Source organism: Copidosoma floridanum, unplaced genomic scaffold, assembly GCF_036245765.1.
Source record: "Copidosoma floridanum isolate Cflo_tuat_1 unplaced genomic scaffold, Cflo_Japanese_pri ptg000005l, whole genome shotgun sequence".
Classification (NCBI taxonomy): domain Eukaryota; kingdom Metazoa; phylum Arthropoda; class Insecta; order Hymenoptera; family Encyrtidae; genus Copidosoma; species Copidosoma floridanum.
Window position 1 is genome coordinate 1,619,668 of NW_028321882.1, and position 22,496 is coordinate 1,642,163.

The 22,496-nt window shown below is 37.4% G+C and overlaps 1 protein-coding gene across 2 annotated transcripts in view; it reads right to left on the bottom strand.

Moving 5' to 3' along the window:
• The window catches only part of Lrch (Leucine-rich-repeats and calponin homology domain protein), a 757,344-nt gene extending 743,639 nt beyond the window's left edge, over nucleotides 1-13,705 (bottom strand). For both annotated transcript variants that reach the window (XM_089598107.1, XM_089598106.1), the window contains exon 1: nucleotides 13,325-13,705. In XM_089598107.1, the coding sequence (XP_089454233.1) occupies nucleotides 13,325-13,508 (184 nt within the window). In that variant the 5' untranslated portion in view covers nucleotides 13,509-13,705. The remainder of the gene's footprint in view (nucleotides 1-13,324) is intronic.
• Nucleotides 13,706-22,496: the final 8,791 nt, after the last annotated feature.

Genomic DNA, 22,496 nt, shown 5'->3' on the forward strand with positions numbered 1-22,496 from the left:
TCCAACATACACTGAGCCGATCCACTATTCCATCTGCCGCGATCTGTAGATGTTCTGTTTGGAGCTGGCATGACTTCATCGCTTTTTAGTGTGGGTCAATTAAATTTATCGCAAGGTAACAGCGATTGATTTTGCAAAAGACACAGCTCGGATAGATAGTAGGAGGTGGTACTGGACAAATAAGCGGGGACTCAGCAGTTTTTTTGTTATTTAATCAAACTCACGCGTCAAATGGTAAAATTTTGGGTTATTAAAGACATTGGATCAACATCATCAAAATCAATTAAAGAGACACGGTGCGAAGCTCATTACGTTGAACACACTGCGCACAATAAAGACGGCCGTTACATTGTCAAATTACCGTTCAAACGACAAAATAAGAATTTCGGCGATTCAAGGTCTCAAGCTCTCCGACGCCTCAACGCATTATAAATTCGTCTTAATTCTAATCCCAAACTTAAGGTAGCACACGAAAGGGCAATAAATGAGTTTATTGAGTTAGATCACATGTCATTGGTGCGTGACGAGTCTTCGAGGGGCTATTACATGCCTCATCACTCGATAATAAAAGAGTCAAGCAGCACTACGAAGGTGCGCGTCGTCTTCGATGCATCCACTAAGGTCAGTAAGGTCTTCTTCTTAAATGACGTTTTAATGGTTGGTCCTACAATTCAGTCTAAACTGTTTGATCATCTTTTGCGCTTCCGCACCTATCGATATTTCATCACGGCCGACATCGCACAGATGTACCGGCAAATACTCGTTCACCCCGATTACAGATAGTTTCAACGTATTGTGTGGTATCACCAAGGCGGAGTGAGAACTTTCGAGCTTAATACGGTTACTTTCGGCGTGTCTTCTGCTCCTCATCTTGTTATACGCACAGTTTAGCAACTCGCTGATGACGATGGTGCACACGTTCCGCGAGCTGCTCAAGTACTCAAAAACGATTTGTACGTTGACAATCTTTTAACTGGTGCCGATACGATCGAACAAGTGCTCAAAATTCGCAACGAGGTAATTTCTCTTTTGCGGAGGGGAGGGTTTGATATCCGTGGTTGGGCTTCAAAATATCCCGACGCGTTAAAAAATCTTGAAGAGCAAATAATCAATTTAGATTGCGTGATCGAGACGAATACTGTTCTAAAAACGTTGGGAATCGCTTGGCACTCGCACGACGACAAAATTTTATATTCAGTTCATCTCGGTGATTCGGTCGAAAAACACACAAAGCGTTCCATTTTATCAAAAATCGCTGCTATATTTGATCCGTTGGGACTTCTCGGGCCCATAATTTTGTATGCCAAGACGATGATTCAGGAGTGTTGGAAATTAAAGTTAAATTCGGACGAGTCTTTACCACAAGAGTTGAATTCACGATGGGGAGTTTTCGCGGAACAGCTTTCTTCAATTTGTAGTTTATGCATACCACGTCGACTTATTATTGACAATTCAATGCGCACGGAGATTCATGGTTTTTGCGACGCGAGTAAAACGGGGTATAGTGCTTGTATTTACATTCGCACGGGGGATAGCCGCGGACGCGTACTAATTCGTCTAGCGTGTGCCAAATCTCGAGTTGCTCCTATCAAGGAAGCCACGATTTCCCGGCTTGAGCTGTGCGGGGCACGGGTCCTCGCCCGTTTGTATAAGGAAATGAGTCCCTCAATAAATCAATCTGTTGACAGAATTGTATTCTGGTCCGATTCCACCATCGTGCTTCATTGGCTTAAAAAACCAGCCCAAGCTCTCAAATCATTCGAAGGCAATCGCGTCACTGAAATACAGGCGCTTGGAGATAAGATAGAATGGCAACACGTAAGAACAGCTGATAATCCAGCCGATGCTTTGTCACGAGGTCAGCTTCCTGGCGAGTTTTTTCGAAACGGACTGTGGTTTGAAGGGCCGTCGTGGCTTCGTTCATCAGAAAATTCATGGCTAGCGAACGTGGTCTCTGCTATCTCGCGATTACCCGGCTTAAGAGAAATTACGTGTCTTGTATTAAATCACTCAACTTCAAACGTTTTTTCCCGATTTTCATCATATTCGACTCTAATTAATTCTGTTTCATATTGTTTACGGCTACTCAAATCAAATACTTATACCGGTAAAAATATTAGTCCGAGAGAAAGAATCGCGACGGAAAAAATAGTTCTTGGGCTCATTCAATCCGAACAATATCAATCCGAAATCAACCTCATAACAAGCGCAAGGGGAGCCAAGAAAACTCGACTAGCAGAGCTCAATCCCTTTGTTGACGGAGACGGATTACTTCGCATCGGGGGTCGATTAACCAAAGCGCCAATAGATTCAGACCGCAAATTCCCGATACTTTTACCATCTCGCCATCACGTGACCAACCTCATAATTCGTGAGATGCATATAAACGCTTACCACGCTGGAGTTCAAAGCACGCTTTCTGCTATTCGGCAACGATATTGGCTCTTGGACGGAAAAAACCAAGTTTGGAAAATCATTCGTGACTGCGTTCCATGCGTACGGTACAAACCAACTCTTCTGCAAATGAAAATGGGAGATTTGCCTAAAGTACGCGTCACGGAAGCTTTCCCATTCAAGCATGTCGGGGTTGATTTTTTCGGTCCATTATTTATTAAAGAAAAAAAACATAGAAATCGCGCGCAAGTTAAAGCATACGGGTGTATTTTTATTTTTATGGCTACAAAGGCGGTGCATACAGAAATCGTAAGCGATTTGACAACCAACGGGTTTTTGGGTGCTCTACGACGATTTATCGGTCGACGAGCCCGGCCATCTAACATTTATTCCGACATCGGGTCAAATTTTATCGGCACGAACAACCAACTTCGCGAATTATATGCGCTTTTGCAATCTGAGCAGTTTCGAGACAGCGTGGAGCACTTTGCTTAACGTAAGGTCATAACCTGGCATTCCAACCCCCCTCTGGCTCCCCATGATATTTGGGAAGCAGCCGTAAAATCATTTAAACACCACTTCAAGCGCGTTGTCGGGGATCAATTGCTCACATTCGAAGAATTAAATACTTTTACCATTGAAATCGAGGTTCTTTTCAATTCAAGACCATTATGCTCCCTTTCCAGCGATCCAAATGACCCAAGCGCACTAACACCAGCGCATTTTCTAGTCGGTCGCCCTATGACGATGCTGCCGGAATGTGATTTGCTTTATGTTCCAGACAATTGCCTTTGCATCGGGCGATTTATTTCCAAGGCCCGACAACATTTCTGGAAGAGATGGCAAGTTGAGTACCTCACAGAGCTACAAAAGCGGCAAAAATGGCTCACGGGAGATGATGACCTCGAACCGGGCATAATCGTCCTCGTCATCGAAAAAAACATCCCCTGTGCTCAATGGAGGCTAGGAAGAGTATTCGAGGTGCATCCAGGCGACGACAAGGTCACTCGAGTTGTCACAGTCAAGGCCGGAAACTTCACATTTATACGCAGCGTAACACTGTTACGCCCATTGCCGACCGAAAAAAACCTGCTTAAAAACTCATGAAGATTCTCACATACACAACACATATCAATTTTGCTCGGTTACTCGCAACGTGGGGAGAATGTTCCGTCGGTTCAATATGAAATGTCGATGTACTATATGACAGCCGCGTCTGTCCATAGATCGAGAGAAAGACACACACACAAACACACACACACACACACACACACACACGTTGGCGCACATCTCCGTATTGTATTTTTTGTTCTTAGTTTATTCAGTGTATTATTTTAACGTTGTAATATTCAATTTAATTCTGTTGCATTCAATCCAGATTGTGTTTGTTTTTAGTTCATTAAAAAATTGGGTTTTTTTATGCCTCCCGGCTTTTTAAAAACATGCACAACAAATTTATTTTTAAAGAGGTCGCTATTATACCTCTACAAGAAAATGCTACACCGTCATTTTTTGTCTTTAAGCCCCCATATTCTTGGGCACATCTCTTACCTAAGAACAAATGTGAAAATCGATGGTTGGAGTTTAATTACCACGGTCTTCGTTGGAGCTCGGGAGAAGTTCCGTACGGGGATCTAGCTACAACCTTTTGAGCCATTGTAAAAGAAGATGATGGTATACACGGAAAAGGTCTTGAAAAAATCGAATGGTTGCGCCGTGTGCTATTTAATAGGTACATTACTCATAGTATGATTTATACGCTTTACTAAATAATTGCGTAATATAATTATTTTTATAGGTACATTTATGATATTAAGCAATGTCCAGCTTAAAAAAAAATTAGTATGGATGATATCGAATGCACAAATCACCAATTTAATCCAGCTCATTGTGCTGTGAAGAGTGCTACAGCTTTACAAAAATGGATTTTAAAAGACCAGCAACGACAAAACGATATTCTTTACTCAATGTACACCTGATACACAATACTTATGCAATAAATTAGTTCTTGATGAATCTATGTCGATTTTTTTCATTCATGCCTTCTTATTACTGTACTGATTAGAATTACTTTATCGTATTAACTGACTCTATTCGTTGGCGAGGTACTGCGGTGAAGGGGAGTAAGCCAAGCAATGTTGGGATACGCTTTCGGTTATAAAATGGTATACATGTTCTCTCTGGCAACTCGTATCACTCGATACGCCCGCTCTTGCTAAAAAAAAATTACGCTGGTGCATTATATGCCTAAGTGAGAAGCGGTGAATCATCGGTCACGGCTAATCGGATAAACGCTTTCGGATAAACACACCGAAGGCAAAGGGGTGTCTTCTCTAGACAAGTTCTCCCAAGGTAATCGGGATGATTTTGACAAGCAGAGTAAGTCTCTGTACGGTCAAAGTTTCTACGCCACTACAAGTCTGCTACGCAATCCCAGCTTCCCTTCGGGACCCAAGGTCTTGCTGGCTACAGCGCGCATTTATATTCACAGTCCCGACGGCGCTCGAATACTTGTGAGAACGCTAGTTGACCAGGGCTCTTAAAGTTCGCTGATAACCCGCTCCCTCTGTGACGTGCTAAAACTCAAAACTAAATTGGTTAGTATCTCATTGACTGGCGTGGGTGAGTCTCATGTAACCTCCGTTCGGAGAAAGGCCTTCATAACCTTCCAGCCCCACTTCGATTCCAGCTTTGAGTGTAATGCTGAAGCTCTAGTCGTTACCAAGATTTCGTCGTACTCGCCCCCCCCTTGCAAGGGTTTATTAAGTCTTCCTCACATTCGAGGGCTTCAACTTGCGGATCCTGAGTTTTATGCTTTGGATAAAATAGATATATTCTGTTAGAAGCCTCGGTCCACGCTCACATAATACAAAATTTTGGTTCGACGGGACATCTTCAGCTTACCCATCGCAACCGCATCATTCATTCACTTACTCGTACTTACGGTCCTCTGACGGTCAATTCATGATTAAACTCCCGTTCAAAGATCAAGCCGTGGATACTTCTTCGCTCCAAGAAAGCTCTCGTAAAACAGCACTCTCTATGTTTTGTCAACAGGAGAAAAAATTCAAGGATGACCTCCACTTGTTGGAGTCATCCAAGGCCTTTATAGCTGATTACTTAGCTCTTGGTCACATGCGCGAGATATCGAATTCAAGCCTTGCGAAGTGCTTCCTTCCTCACCATATGGAGTCTTGAGGGCCAACAGCTCCTCGCTTAAACTGTGAGTCTGTACTCTGCTGGGAGAAGAAACGGGCTGTATTTGAACTCCCTACTCCACGTAAGCCCAAATCTCCTCATGACCCTCTTTGAATTAATTCTCAGGTGGCGGTTTTACAGGTTCGTCTTTACCACCGACGCGAAGAGGATGTTTTGACAGATCCTAGTCCATGAAGATGATCAAGCATTTTAAGCGATCGTCTGGAGGCACGACGTTTCCTTTCCGATCAAGACTTACTTTCTGTCCACTGTCACTTACGGTTTCGCATGCTTTCCCTTCCTAGCGACTCGTGTCTTACGCCAAGTTGCCTCCGAACATGCTGAATCGCACCCCCGGGCCTCCAAAATTCTGCGCGAGGAATTATGCGTTGATGACTGCTTGTCTGGCGGTCACTTGGCGGAGGAGGTATCAGAAAAATGTGAGGAGCTCATGGACTTGGTGTGATTAGGTGGGCTTCCTCTGCGCAAATGGTCCTCTAATTTACCGCAGGCCTTAGTTAGTATCCCTCCTGATCATCGCGTCGATTAACCAAAGACCCTGCAGGAATGTTTGGAGACCGTTCCTGTGCTTGGACTATCTTGGAACCCTAAAACTGATGAATTTACGTTCAAGTTCACTATTGATAAGTCTCCTAATTTCTGGACAAAAAGAAACTTATTTGCTCAAACGGCCAGGTTCTTCGATCCTTTGGGCTGGTTCTCACTGACTGTAATATTTCCTAAGATGTTGCTTCAGTCCCTGTGGCTGATTAGGATTTTATGGGACGACCCCCTTCCACCATCAGTGGTCGAGACCTGGGTAAAGTGGCTGGGCGAGGTTCCAGAACTGAATAAAGTAAGAATTACCCGATGGAATTTTTACTCCCCTGGCGTACAACTTGAAATTCATGGGTTTGCAGACGCGTCCAAGCAGGCTTATGCCACGGTCGTTTACACCCGCGTCGTTGTTGACGAACACGTTCATGTGAATCTTCAAGTAGCCAAGACCCAGGTCGCACCCTTAAAGGTGTTTAGCATCCTGCGACTTGAGCTATGCGTAATTCATTTACTATCTAAAATCGTCAGACATTTTATTGACAATGGCCTTCGTGAGGAAACGCCAGTCCACTTGTGGACAGACTCTCTTAACGTTCTCTACTGGCTCAATGCCCTATCTTCAAAGTGGCCGGTTTTCGTTGCAAACAAGTGCTCCAAAATTCACAGTCTAGCTTCGGGCGCTAAATGGCACCACATTTTTTTAAAGCAGAACCCAGCAGACTTGGCTTCTAGAGGCATTTTGCCAGGCCAGCTTTCTGCAAAGAGGTTATGGTTCTACGGTCCTGACGTCTTATATTTGTCTTGCCCTCAATACCCGGACCTGAAGGTCGAAGTCACTGATTCAAATCCGGTATTCAACCTCGCTACTAGTTGCTTGGAGACGGAGCCTGACTCCTTCAGTCGCATCCTCTTTCGTCGTTGCTCGAGGTGGCCTAGGCTAGTACGAGCACTAGCTTATGTGTTGTATTTCGCCTATCGGTGTCTCGGTAGACTGAGGAGACCCCCGTTAGACTCCCCAGGACCGATTAACCGGTCCCTTATCTGGGCTTCATTCACAGTGAAGTTTTCGTGCAACCTGCTTCTCTGAGCTTGACCACCGCAGAGGTAGAGGCAGCCACTTTGTTTATGGTATATGATCATCAACAGTGCTGTTTTGCATCGGACCTTACTGTTATCAAACACAAATTGACCCTCCCCATTGATCAACATTAGCCTCTCCCTGCCTCAAGTCGTTTGTGCAAGTTGGCTCCCTTTCTGTCTGAAAAAATTTTCAATTTGAGATAATTAATGAATTAATTGAAACGTCAAGCACAGCCTGCTCTATTTATAACTCTTCGATTTCACAAATAAATGATTTGAATAAACTTATTCAAAAAGAAGAAAATGATCAAGCATTGTCTTATAGCTTACCCATATTACACTCTTGGCTGTACTTATACGATTGCTACCTGCATATATCTTACCAACTGGATTTTAAGTAATGGAAGGTTTGTTTATAAACTGTTAGTCATCAAAAAATTTACAATTGAAAGTATTTTAATTAATAGCACTGGACTGTTAAAAATAAAAACGAGTATACGTATGATTTTTACCCAAATATTTTTAGGCTACAGTAAAAAATGAGTACAAAGAAATAATGGAAAATCGAAAAAAAAGAGATTCAAAATAAATTTTCATCTTAGTTGTCATTAAGGGTAGATTTTCCAAAACAAGGGTTTGGAAATTCTAACGATGGAAACACTGCTCGAAAATTTTTCGAGAACTATTTAAAATTGGCAGAAATAACTGGTACAAATTAATACTTTTGACATCGTAACTATTTTTGTAAAAAGATTTACTTCAGTTGACTTGTAGGGATCGACGAAGAGCTAATACAGACATTTTATAATATACTTATAACAATAGCTCGTGGATATACAATTGATAAAATCGCTTTTAAAAAGTATTGCTTGGAAACCGCAAAGCAATATGTAATGTTGTATTCTTGGTATTCGCTACGTGCACAATTTTGAAGCAGCGCCATCCTAGGGAAAGACGAGAACTATTGGTCTGGCACAGCAGAAGGCAATATTCGCGATATGTGCTTGATACCTATAGGAACACAGTACCTCGATAGATACACGAAAAATTCTGTGTTTATTATATTACGAATTAATACAATGTCTCAAGTGGTACAATCCTATGTAAATAACTAAAGACAAAATTTGTACAACAAGCACTATAAGCGCTTGATTATTACTTCAACTCAAGTCCGTGTACTGTGTGATACGTGATACGTTTTATTAGTTTGCAATGTAGTTAACACAGACCTCCTCTGACCAATCAGAGAGCTCCATTAGCCCTATACCGGCGTATTCACACAGTATGTATACACGTTCATACGATACGCTTAGAGGATCAGGCCCCAGCTAAAAACTCTAAGAAATACACAGTATCCAATGTATTCCACTGCGTTTTTTAATGAACATGCCTGAGTCAAATATGCACATACTACTCATAATTTTATTAAAAATTTAACCTTTAGAAGGGTTGTCGATGTATAAACACATAACTTTCTAATGATAGTAATGCTTAGCAGTCTGCTAGCAGAAGACAAACCTATCGTTTAGTTTCACATATTAGCACAGGTATTGCTGCGATCGCTTTTTCAATTTGCACGTAGCGAATTACATGCCACCAACGGTTCATAAGGTAACTATTTTTTTTTCAACTCATTAACAGACTACAGGGTATAAAATTAATAAACCACGACTCAAGTTTGGAACAACTGAAAAAACTCTACATTTTGCAATCTACCGGAAAGGACTGAATTAATTTATCACTAATCCTTATTTTGACTTTTGTAAGTGTCGGAAAAAAATCATATAATATACTAACCTGTACTGCGTTCCAGATTTTTATTTATGGCACATCAGTGATACGATATTGCGTATTACCTCTTAGTCGGTTTTCAGATGTTCAAGAAACTTTATACAAGGTTACAAAACTATTAAGAAGAGACAACAGTAGAAAAATATTGCATACTAAGACTAACGAAGATATCATTCATGGACTTCTTTTACACTCGGATCCTTACATTTCATTATTATGAGTGAAACCTAAGAAAACAAAGAAGCCATTTTCAACTCGTGTTTTAAAATTATTAACAGATACTGGTTGTATTACAATCCCCGCTGACAAAGAAACGAATCTAGTGATTCCGAATCAGAATAAGAGTTTGATTGAATACTTATGTTTAGTTTTGAGTTTTTAAAATTTCATTACAAGAAAAATAGATAAGATAAATAAAAATTTATGAACAAGAAATTAATTCTAACTTTCAATTTTGATTTCTTTATTATACATCTAGGAAAATATCATTAAGGGGTGAAGGGGGTTGATTTTTGTTTATTTGATATAAAATTCGTACGTAATCAGCGACCCCAAAAATCTATAAGTATTGAATTTTATATCAATAACTTAATTTTTCGATTTTTGGCCAGCTTTTTGGCGATTTGCCCTACTGTGCGGCGGGTCACCTCGATCAGTGCCAAAAATTCGTCTCGCATCGTAGCAATCCCTACGGTAACATTGGCGACTTGCAGTTATGGCGAAGAGGATCTTCGCATATCCTCACCACTTTCGGAACTTTCCATTCGGCTAGTAAGCGCCCCAGGTCATCGGGTCATAGTAGCTTGCGTTATTTTTTATGAGAGTGGCCAGTAAGCGCCCTGGGTCTTCGGGTCATAGTCACTTACGTCATTATTAAAGATTTAATTATTCATTAGAATGACCAGTAAGCACCCCTGGTCATCGGGCGATAGTCACTTGTGTTATTATTTACCATTTTAATTATTTGTTAGAGTTGCTAGTAAGCACCCCCGGTCATCGGGTGATAGTCACTTGTGTTATTATTTAAGATTTTAATTATTTATTAGAGCGGCCAGTAAGCGCCCTGGGTCATTGGTTGGTATGTGCTTACGTTAATAATTTAAAGGATTTGGGAGCCCTGTTATTAAATAACCGAGCACGACTTAGTATACGGGAATCCCAGGGGAAATAAGGCTTCTCCTACACTACTGCTGTAGCTCTGCTCTGATTGGCTTCTGATTGGCCACCGATAGTGGTGGGGGTATGCAAAGATTCTCTTCACCAACACTGGCGACGTGGCGACTTGGAGTTAGCAATCTCTCTACTCATCTCTGTCTTACACGGTGGGGTGGAGTGAGCTCCTGGCACCTGCCATTTTACCTCCTATAAATCAATAAAAATATGGCAATTAGTAACTGTTCAACAAAAACGACAATAAAATTGCCTACGATTGATGACAATTTGGATACTTCAGACACACTACAACGGTTGAAGGAGATTCTTTTCTGCTCTTTCGCATGATGGCATCAATTTCATTTCTTTTAACAGAACTGATTAATCCTGATGGGTTGTTTTTTCGAATCGGAATTACCAAGTTGTTCGCAAAGTTTGCAAAGGTGGGTTAAGGAGGCTTGGGCGTTTGGTGTCGTATCTATTGAGGGGCCTCTGTGGGGTACTTGTCATACAAATGATTCTTTGTAATATTTTTTTTATAATCATTTTGATAATACACATGTAGTCCGAGTCGTAATCTGGAATTCGTGGGAGAAATTATTTGGATAGGATTTTTTTGCATGATCTTACGCAAAATGATCACCTAAAAACGAATTTGCATGTTGCCAGGCTTCAAAGTTGTAGGAAAAATGTTTAAACAAAATTTTTTAAACAAATTAAAAATATTGTTTATTTTGCCCTGAAAAATTTTTTTTAGCTTTTTTGGACAATTTTGAACAAAAAAGATGTCTTGCAAATTTTCTCTAAAATCAATACTTTTCGAGATATTAATTGTACAAAGTTTAAAAAACCGTGAAAATCGCCACTTTCAAGTATGAAAAACAACAATAAAGATTAAAAATTTTGATGTTGCTAAAGTTCTCAAATATTCTTCAAACATCCCTTGACAAAATCCTAAGGCGTTTCCGGATGTTATTTTATTGCAAACCCTTCATTTTTAATTTACAATTAAGCGTGTGCAGGCTTAATTTAAAATAATTTTTTTTATTTAAATACATGTATGTTTATACAGCAACAGTGAGGTTAACCTCATTTTTCATCAATATGAAAGATTGTATAATTATTATTATTCCCACAATTACTGTAGAAGAATAATATACTTACCATTAAAATCAAATATGAGCGCCAGTAAATTCCGTGTACTCCTCGTAAGTGGGAAAGAGACGGAGCATGAGAGCCGCGGCCAGCAGCGGACGACCGTAACGATGCACACGCTTGATTGTAAATTAAAAATGAAGGGTTTGCAATAAAATAACGTCCGGAAACGCCTTAGGATTTTGTAAAGGGATGTTTGAAGAATATTTGAGAACATTGGCAACATCAAAATTTTTAATTTTTATTGTTGTTTTTCATACTTGAAAGTGGCGATTTTCACGGTTTTTTAAACTTTGTACAATTAATATCTCGAAAAGTATTGATTTTAGAGAAAATTTGCAAGACATCTTTTTTGTTTAGAATTGTCCAAAAAAGCTATAAAAATTTTTTTCAGGGCAAAATAAACAATATTTTTAATTTGTTTAAAAAATTTTGTTTAAACATTTTTCCTACAACTTTGAAGCCTGGCAACATGCAAATTCGTTTTTAGGTGATCATTTTGCGTAAGATCATGCAAAAAAATCCTATCCAAATAATTTCTCCCACGAATTCCAGATTACGACCCGGACTAATGTGTAAACAAAACAGCAATAATACGCGGAAAAGTCATTGGGAAAATCGATATTAAAAAATTCATTAGTTTTCCCGAGGTACCTTGTGTAAAGATGACGGCCCTGCCACGATAAAGCTGATAACACTGTACTCTCTTGCTCTCATCTGCTATTATATACCTATACTTGTGTTAGACTTAAATTTTCATGCTTGTATGTTTATGAATGTACAGCGCATGCGCACTTACAGTACCTGAACAAAACAATTCTCATGTTCGATGTTTTCCTCGCTATTTTCTCAAAATTTAACGTGTTGATCCTATTCTTTTCTTTAATAATAGATCCTTTATACTTTCGAGTACATGTACCAATTTAATGCGTGGGCCCACAGCTTTCTATTGCGGTACGGTAGTCTATTGAATTTCGGGTTCCGTAAGGTTGCGTGTTAAAATGACGAATTTTCACAAGCAATTTTCTCGAAAATAAATGTGTTGACCTACCTATTTTGTTTTCCTAAAAAAATCTAGCAAACGTTATCTATATAATCTCTGAATTTCAGATCCAGCCAGCATCTAATTCAAAATCGCCCAAGCCTCCTTAAACATACACCAGATTGGTAATATTAGCTGGGTGATAGTTCGGCCCTACCTAGGCTTCTGACTTACCCTATTTGCGGCCAGGCATAAGTGGGACTTCAACTTACACATTAACGGGGGAATAAGTCGGTCTTACCTTGGCTGCCCAGTTAACCTACAACTATGAGAAGTGTATGCATGCAGATGGTGAATTTATTTGTTCACAAAATGGTGAGAAATAGTACCTATACTTAAGAGTAGATGAATGTCTTACTTTTGGCCCTTGGTGAGTAATATACTATTTTTTGTTCACTGACTATGAAGGGAAAATAAGAATACTGAGATGTACAGAAAAAAAAATCGCCATTGTCCTTGATACAGTACGTTCGTTATATTGTGCTGAAAATTTTGATCACTGTGTCTATTCGCACCTCATATCTACGTATATACATGTCAATATATAATGTATTTTAGTACCACACAACAAGAGTGAGTAAGATAGAGAAGGTATGATCTTACATTATCTATAACAAGCGGTAGTAGTGTGTCCTACTAATAATAGTCATTTAATTCACAACTAGGATTAATTTAACTATTTTAACTAGAATTAATGTACAGTAAATAGTGAAGGTCTACCTCAATACCATAATTTTTTAACATTTGTACAAATGTATTCAAAAATTTAAAACATAAATTATGCCTTATTTAACTTTATTTTTTAGATGCTGCATGGACATTCCTTATAGAAATATTGATCAAAATTGTTTTACATGTTAAGAAAAGGTAATTCAAAACATTAAGGCTCGTTAAATACGAAAAAAGGTTGCTCTATAAGAGGACGGTTAATATTGTAAGAAAAAAAATACTGACCAGCCACTACAGTATCTTGGAGATCATTTTTCACTGAACTAGGATATTTTTCTACTTTAGGAAAATCTTTCAGCTTACATCCACTAAGTTTGAGTTCGCCACTAAGATAAGCCTCCTCAAAGATCCGCTCAAGACTTCTTGTCCATTGTTTTTGAATATGCCCACTCATGTCTGTTGTGACCATAGTCACACAATATTTGCTGTGCTCAATCTAAGTGTCTCACAGTGCTTGATAATGAATTTCTAATACCTTTTCAATGTACTCAAATTAAGAACACTGTTGAAAGAAATTTCATAACTTTAGGCTAATAACATTTATTACGGTCTGATCAAATTATTAAATGGTAAAACGATATAAAATCTATAACATTTTAACTGCAAATTTGGACTTCTTCCAGTTAACTACATAGAGAATGGTTTACTAAATTACTACCAAGAAATCCGTATTAAGTGCCATTGCACACAAATGTGATAAGAAACAGTGGACCAGAGCTTAGGCCCAAAGGTGGTCAAAACTTTAACCAGCCGCCACTCGCACCAAAATTGAGGAACCTCATGATTTGTACAGATCCAAAATATTTTGGTCATATTACATTGAAGTGAAGTTTTATCCGGTCTTGTGTGGTAATTGTAGTTGTGCTAAATGTTTTTTTTCATTATCCAGCCGCAACTTACACCAAAAAATATAAAATGAAAAGTTGTTCTACCAAAGTGCCATTTGCGGCAAGATAAGAATGCATCTTGTACCCAAAAATCAATCTTCAAAAAAATAGACGCCCTAAGTACCTGATCTTATCTAGAATACTCATCTAAAATAATAGATGATGCATTTTAGATAGCGTTATAAATAAGATTACATATTTAATCTATATTTCTTATGGTCGATTTTCGGGTACAAAATGCATTCTAATCTTGCCGCAAATAGCACTTTCAGTTGACAACGTTTTTCTTTCCATCTATTGGTGTAAGTTGCGGCTGAATAATAAAAAAAACATAAGGCACAACTATAATTGCCACATAAAACTTTATCACAATGAAATATGACCGAAAAATTTCGGATCTCTACGGATCATAGGGTTCCTCCAGCGTTGGGTTATGTGGATTTAATATCGGAACTTTTTTTCTAGATCGTATATGTAGCTGTACGATCTAGAGAGAACGTTCCACCGAGCAGACAGCAGTGAAGGGGCATTGCCAAAGACGATACCCACAACGCGCGAAAATTAAAGATTTTAATATTAATAACACAAGTGCGTACCACCCAATGATCTGGGGCGCTTACTAGCCACTCTATTAAATAATGTAATATTAATTATTAACACAAGAGCCTATTACTCGATGACCCGGGGCGCTTACTGGTGAGTCTATTAAATAATAAGAAGTTAAATAATAACGCAAGCACCGATCGCCTAATAATCCAAGGTTCTGCTTGTGTTTAATTAACATTTAATTATTAAATAGAGTGGCTAGTAAGCGCTCCAGATCATTGGGTGATACGCACTTGTGTTATTAATATTACAATTTTTAATTCTCGCGCGTTGTGGGTACCGTCTTTGGCAATACCCCTTCACTGCTGTCTGCTCGGTGGAACATTCTCTCTAGATCGTACAGCTATATATACGATCTAGAAAAGAAGTTCCGATATTAAATCCACATAACCCAACGCTGGGCCAATAGACCACAAGAGCTGATGTTCGAGGGTTGTCAAAACTTTAAAAACCCACCTCTCACACCAGTATTAAGGAACCCAGCGTTGGATGAGGTGGATATGATTTTGCATTTTTGTAACTAAGACCTATACATGGCTGCATATCCTAGTGAGAAAATGCAAAAGCTGAATAGAAGGAAGCCAGCGGTTCTCCCCAAATGTGACTGGCAAACTTGCGGAAAATTCAAATTGGCTGTATGGAGCAAAGAGCAAATCTCCAAATAACTCGACACAATTTCATGCACACTGACTTAATAAACTAATCCCAAGCTATTTAACCCAATAACCCAACAGGCCAATAAACAGCCTCACAAGTTTGAATAAATAATAAAATTTATTAATTAATAACGCAAGCGCCAATCCCCACACAACCTGGGGTGCTTACTGGTCAGTTATTTAATTTATAATAAATCTTACTAATATACAAAGCAAAGTCGCTAAAACCGTTGTAATCGCTAACCGCGAAAACTAATGAACTGATTTTTCTGAAATTTTGCACACTGATTCGTGACACTTCCTAGATGGTTTTAGTATAGTTTTTATCTTGAAAAATTTAATAACATTAGCAATAAATAAGCTCAAAGTTTTGCAAAGATACGCCAGTTTTTCAGTTCAGTTCAGTAGGATTCGCCAGGTGGCGTCGACATAAAATCGAGGGTACCTACCACAGGATTAAATAAGTGTGGTTATAATACGCCGGGGAGTCTACAAATCTTCTGCAAGTGCCTACTGGCAGTTCATCGAGCTGCATCGAGAATGTAGATAATAGACGTGCAGCTGGGAAACCCGGTTACCGATGACACTCTTCTCTAAAGGGCAAGTGACCCAGGTCTACTTCCACCCTAAGTCTCAAGGATTGACGAGTGTGACCAACAAAAAATTATTCTACTCAATAAAGTCTCTGGAGGAATACCAGGAAACGAATCTAGCCAGAGCACAACCAACTCCAACACTTTAGAGTTATGTGTTCGTACCACCATCCCGCCTGGTACCGTCAGAGAATTTTTGGCTACAAATGTAAACCAGGGAAAACAGCCCTGAGGAGCACGAGCAGCCACAATGGCTCCCTTCTCAGTGATCGTATCCCCAACAGCATACCCACTTTTTCCCGACTAACGATGAGCGGTTGGTTATCCGGGGAACGACTCCAAGACGAGATATTCTTTAGTCAGCGGCGTACCTCCCTCCATCACAGTCTCCATACATAGAGACTTCGAGGGTAAGAGTCAAAAGCTACCCGCACCCAGCTCTTCATCATCAGGAATAATAATAAGGAATAGCTGGAAGTTTCACCACTGGCTCTTTTTAGGGCTATTATAAATAATCACGTTCCCTACTTAACCATCAATCTCATCGATTCTTTTAAGGACCACCTAAGTTTAAACTACCTTGCAAACAAATACACTACCATTTCCGGAAGCGATTTTTCGACTAAAAGACTATATCAACTAAAGACGGCCACTATAAAACCAAGTCAGTCATTCACTGGCAGTCATCACGAGCGGAGTTGTTTTTCGCAAAGCTGGGAATCCCGCTGTCCAACGACCCTATATTACCCTCTCGACTCTAAGCATTCAATCAGGAATCACCGATCCTCTCTAAAGTCTGCGCTGGGCGAACCTAACAGCTATAAAGGGAATAAAAAAATTAAGCCAACGGGACAGTCTCCAACGGGCAAGCATCAAGAACCAATCTCCCCATCTTAGATCACCCAAAACAACTGAGTCTGCAAAAAAAGGTGCTTTAGACACCAACGTCTTCGACGATATACCGGGAGACGTTGGGAAAGATCTCTACAACTAGCTCCAAAGCTTCGGACCTTGTAATTTTTTTCCTGATTAGTCTAGGGCTTGCCAACAAATATATTAAAACTTAAAAAAGTTGACAGAAAACAGCCTTTAGGGGTCACAAAAGTCGTAAGCATGCCAAAAGTTGTAAGAGGCTGAAATGGAAGAAAAACTTCAAATGTATCTAATAAATACAATTTCAGTCAAGAAACCGACGCAGAAAATTTATAGAGATTGGAACAGCAGCATCAAAATCGACAAATAAAGAATCCATTACGTGGGAGATCAGCTTTTCATTGTGCCCTGACAGTAATCTCTCAAATCTTTAAAGATCTAAATTAAGTTTTTTAAATAAGTAGAAAATATGTTTGTGTTTTTGAGTCAATAAAAAATGTAAAGATTAAGCTCCAGGACTTTGTTGCTTTGGTAATAAAGTTGTGAGATAAGAGAAAAAAAAGTTTTTTTAATATATATTTTTTGGGAGTTTAAAATCTTAACAGCTTTAAAAAATAGCCCTTTTCGTAAATTATACGGGAGAAACTGCAAATCAACGGCTTTTTATGGCCAACAACCATTTTATGGCATAAGGAACGCACTGTACATTTTAGCAGAATTACATTTTTTTTAATTTTCACAGTTTATTATTTGACCAAATAAACTGTATGGATTCCAAACAAACATGTTTTTAATAAGAAAATATTTGTTCTGATAAGTGTCAGGAGTAGAAGTAAATGACCCAATTACTGCGCAGATACTAATTACTGCGCACTCCACGGTAACTAAAAATAAGAAAAACAGACTAAAAAATTTGGGTGCTTGGATATTGTAACACGTACGGACATTAACAACGTTCAATCCCGAATCATGCTTTACATCATGACATTTGTAATTGTTTAACTGAGTGACTCTAAACGAATCTAACCTACAAAACTTTGAAGTCGTGCATAGTGATTGGGGCGCAGCAATTGGGTCTAGGGCTTCAGCATGAAAACCTTATGGGAGATACCCGCGCAGTAATTTGGAGCGCAGTGACTGGTGCTAATTTTATAACCGTGCGCAGTAATACCAGAAAAGGATATCAGCACTAAAACAATTATTTAAAAAAAAAAAAGTTACTTAACAGAAAAATGTTTGTCGTTTTAAGGTGGTTCTTCACCTAACCCATTTACTTAAACTTACAGGGAAACTTGAAGAGATTGTTATTAAAGTTATAAGGCATCTTCTCTTAAAATTTTAAGTCCCTTTATCAGGCAAATTTTTGAAAACAAGTCAGTCAAAAAATGCACTTTTAACATGTATTCTTATGTAGGTTATACTTTTCCATACTACGATATCATGTAATATCTCGTAAAGTAGACTTAAGATCGTAATAGAAAAAGTTTGTAGTGAAAGAAGAACTTTTCAGCTTTCTAATAATATAACAAAAGTTTGGGCTGATCAGGGAATTAGTATACGATATTTAATCGTAAACGAAATGTCTGCCGTGTAAACTGCGGCAACGTCTGCTTGAGCAGGAGCGTACATGCCATTTTCAGAACCTTGCATCAAAAAAAAATTTTTTTATAACTCTTACTCTGACTTTATTAGCTTGTTTATTTGTACGTAAATGCAATGATATTATAGTCAAGTGCCAGTAAAACATATTTTATGTTGCAAATAATAAGCTAATCGAAAATTAGAAAACCACAGGGTCCCGTGTCGCTTTGATACGGCACCATCGTGAAGAACCACCTTAATCGCACAAAATGCTGCAGATAAAGATTAAGTAAAACTGGTTCAATTGACATCGAAAAACATTGAGAAATCAGAAATTTAGTACAATCAAAAATTTCAGTGCGCAGTAATTGGGTCATTTACCCCTATATGTAAAATTTTTAACTGAAAACATTTCACATAACATGTCAACACACTCAGTCAAAAATTTATAGCTATTTATATGGCTACAATTTATAGCTATAATTATAGCTATAACTACCTATAAAACAGCTATAATAATGTATAAAATTCAGCTATAAATATAGCTATAAACTACAGCTAAATATTTTGCACAAATAATGAATAAAAATTAGTTTAAAATCAGATTTTTTAAACATATTTCGATCAGCGTAGACGGTATCATCCGTATGATAACAGTAAAACTTGGCCCTGTCCAGGTGATTTATCAGGTGATAAATCAGGTGAAATATCATGCCAAAAGATCAGGTGAAATATCACCTGATAAATCACCTGATATATCACCGGATCTTTGAGTTCAGTTAAAGTAGTCAATAGTAGCATAGAATTTTTGTCTGTTAACAGATTCGAAAATGATTATAAATACATGCTTAAAAGATTAAAGTTAATGACTATAAAATACTGTAAAATAAGGAAATCTTTATTGTTTGATTTTTAATCAATGAATTTTAATAATTCAGTACATTGTATTTAAATAAGGTTTATTATGTTCTATTCAATCTCAATACTTAAGTATAAAATTAAGTTACAAGTACAAAATTATTTTTAATCTAGTAACAATTTAATAAAGATATTTGTCTCATCTTATACAATTAAGCGAACTTATAAATACGATTCCAATTAGATATCACGTTTCATTTATTTAACATTAAATAACTAAAAGAACGCAGATAAATATTAACGACTACATAGTTGCAAGTTACTATTTTTTATAATAATCTTCTATATTTTTATTAGATGGCTGTAGTCTTTTAGATACCAGTGATGTTTGTATTCGCACTAATTCATCGATTAATAAAAAACATATAAATGTTTACTATCTATGAATTAATTGTTTCCAAATTTTTCTTACGTATAATAATTGATATTTTTGACGTGCTTCAAAACTTCCTGTAAAACCTTTTTTTATAGGACACATTCGATTACATAGTATAAAGAGTAGTCACCTAAAAGATAGTTAAGTTATAAACTTTACGGAAATACTGTTAAACTCATTTAAATTAAAAAATTCAGCACATTTGATTACAAAATCTCCCTAGCCACATACATTCTTTTAATAATGGAGCATATTGGGTACAGCACATAAATATATTACACTTCGTACTTCTATACACACACATAACTTTTCTAAATCTTTTGTTAAGACAATGGCAGTATCTTTTTTAATCTCTTGGATAACTTGTAAAATCTTGTAATTACTTGAAAAATATCTAGTGGCAACAATGTGACACAATGTAAGTTCTCGTTCACATTCATGATCCACAATAAATCCAAGAATTTTTATAAATGATCCGTTCTTTAGTTGAGCAAATGAATTATTTGATCGTTTTTTTTTAACGTGTATGACTCAAACAAACAACCTGATTTCACCATTTTTACATAAAAATCTGATTGCTCAGATAACTGCTCTGATATAATTATGCTCTCGTCAACATCATCACCCTTATTAAAATACACAGTATCAGATATTCTAATAATATTTTGGCAAAATTTCTTTTATTGGCAAAACGCTGTTACAAAAGTTGATAACTTCATAAGATGCACGAGCAATTACACGGTCCTCTACATACATTAAACTGCGATTTATATTAACATACCTTACAATTTTTGTTGCGTTACACCTTTAGCACATTTGATAGCACGAAGAAGATAAAAGTTCCCTGACTCGAAGGAAAACGTAGAATTACACCAGAGTGGACCCCAATTTAATACGCTTTTACATAGGTGCAACAGCTGGTGTAAATTATAAGTCATGGCTTCTACGTTGTACATTTCTTCAGTTTTTGCAACAAAAGTATATAACATTTTATCAGCATCATTCAATGCATCAATACTTATTTCTTCTTGCAATAGAATGTACAGACTTTGTACAAAAAGCATCCAATGTTTTAGCTTCTCACTTGACAAAACTAAATATAGAACTGGTACACTGTATTAAAGGACCCAATTCTCCCATTCACGTGCTTTCCAATCATCTCTGCAGCTTACTGGTCTACATAAACGTTCTAACTGATTTGGCACAGCTAACTTTTCCATTATTTTGTCTAACTGCATAATCGATTCTTTACTTAAAGGTTTCACATAATAGGACGTGAATTGACATGCAACACCTTCTAAGCAGCAGTGTAAATAATCAGGTATAAAACCATCAATTACATCGAAATAGTCTAAATTCATCAATGGAGAAGGATGTTTAATACCGAACGATACACCACCCTTTTCAGCTACTTCTAACATTATTTTAATAGTATTTTCAGTATTTCGATTTTCAATAGGCCCATTTGTTATAGGGTACCTCATGCTTCGCTCGGCATACTTACCTGGGTGTAAACACCATGAGCAGGCGTTGTATCCATTAAATTGCTTAATACCTTGAATTGGTGCTCTTGCAACAGCATCGACGCAGCACGAAAGTATGTGTAATTTGAGATGACGCTCTTCTTCATGAATTACACATAAAATCCCTTTTTTGTTTAAATCATTAACAAGTTCAACAAACTTATCTACGAATACAGTCATGTCTGGTTTATTTTTGTGGAACCATAAGCAAGTAATTTTTTACGTAAAGTTAGAGCACAATAATGGAAACTAGTCTTCGTCAGATGCGCTATAGCATAAATGGCAATAAATTGTTAACAAACAACATTCAAACAATTGTTAACAAACAAATTTACTTCGTTTCAGATTGCGTAGATGAACATGAACGTTATGCTATCGTAAGAGGAATGGTGAGTGTATAAAAATCAAATAAAATCAAACAAGTTTTTCAACAAAAATGTTGGTTTTCAGGTGTTCCTAGGCCGTAATGTATATGTTGAAGACCGATCGTGGAAATTGATAAAAACTAAAAACGAAAACATATTCTTAAAAGAGATAGCTTATATGATCTGGAGAAAGGAATTACCATATATTTGTTTAGATAAAAAAAAATTAAAAACAGAAACTTTGGGTGACAGAGAAATACAATTAAGCTGTCCTCACAAGTTGAACCACTTTTTTAATAAGTTATTTACAAAAACTAAAAGTAATTGTATTTGTCGGTAAGGATTGTATTTTATCCAAAAATATTTTCTGCAAGACAAGTGGTTTCGAGTTAATTTAGTGAGTACTGCATATAACAAAACGGCAATAAAGCTGTGTCATGTATAACGTTCAATATGAACGTATATGGCATAAATTGTTGGTTGTGATGGTGACGTTGCCACATACCAAGAAATTACAGGTTTTACTGACTGGCAGCATGCATGTGTTTCATTTCTGCCATATGAACTTTTTCTTTGAAATTTTTACAGAAATATTGTTAATTTTACACTCGTTACTGAAAATCTTATCTTAGTTACATAAAATAAGTCGTGATGAAAAATTAAGCAATAATTGCTAAATCCAATTCCAAAAACGGTAGAATTTTCTTTATTTAGATGATACGTACTACATTTAAATTTATTTTGCATAACATTTGTATCTGTAAGGACTAAAATGTTTATAAGGGAATCCCTAAAAAGATAATGAAACGAACAAGTGTTTCTGCAACATTAGAAAAATAATAGATGGTCGATCTTGGACTTTCAATTTTTACGTTAATTGGAACCAACTGCTTTTGAAAAATATATTAAAACAATATTTTTCTGTAATTCACAACTGTCCTATATAAAGTAGGCTCTTGCGATCGGCTAATATATATTCTGAAAACATCAGTCTTATCGGTTGAAATCATTAAGTAGCA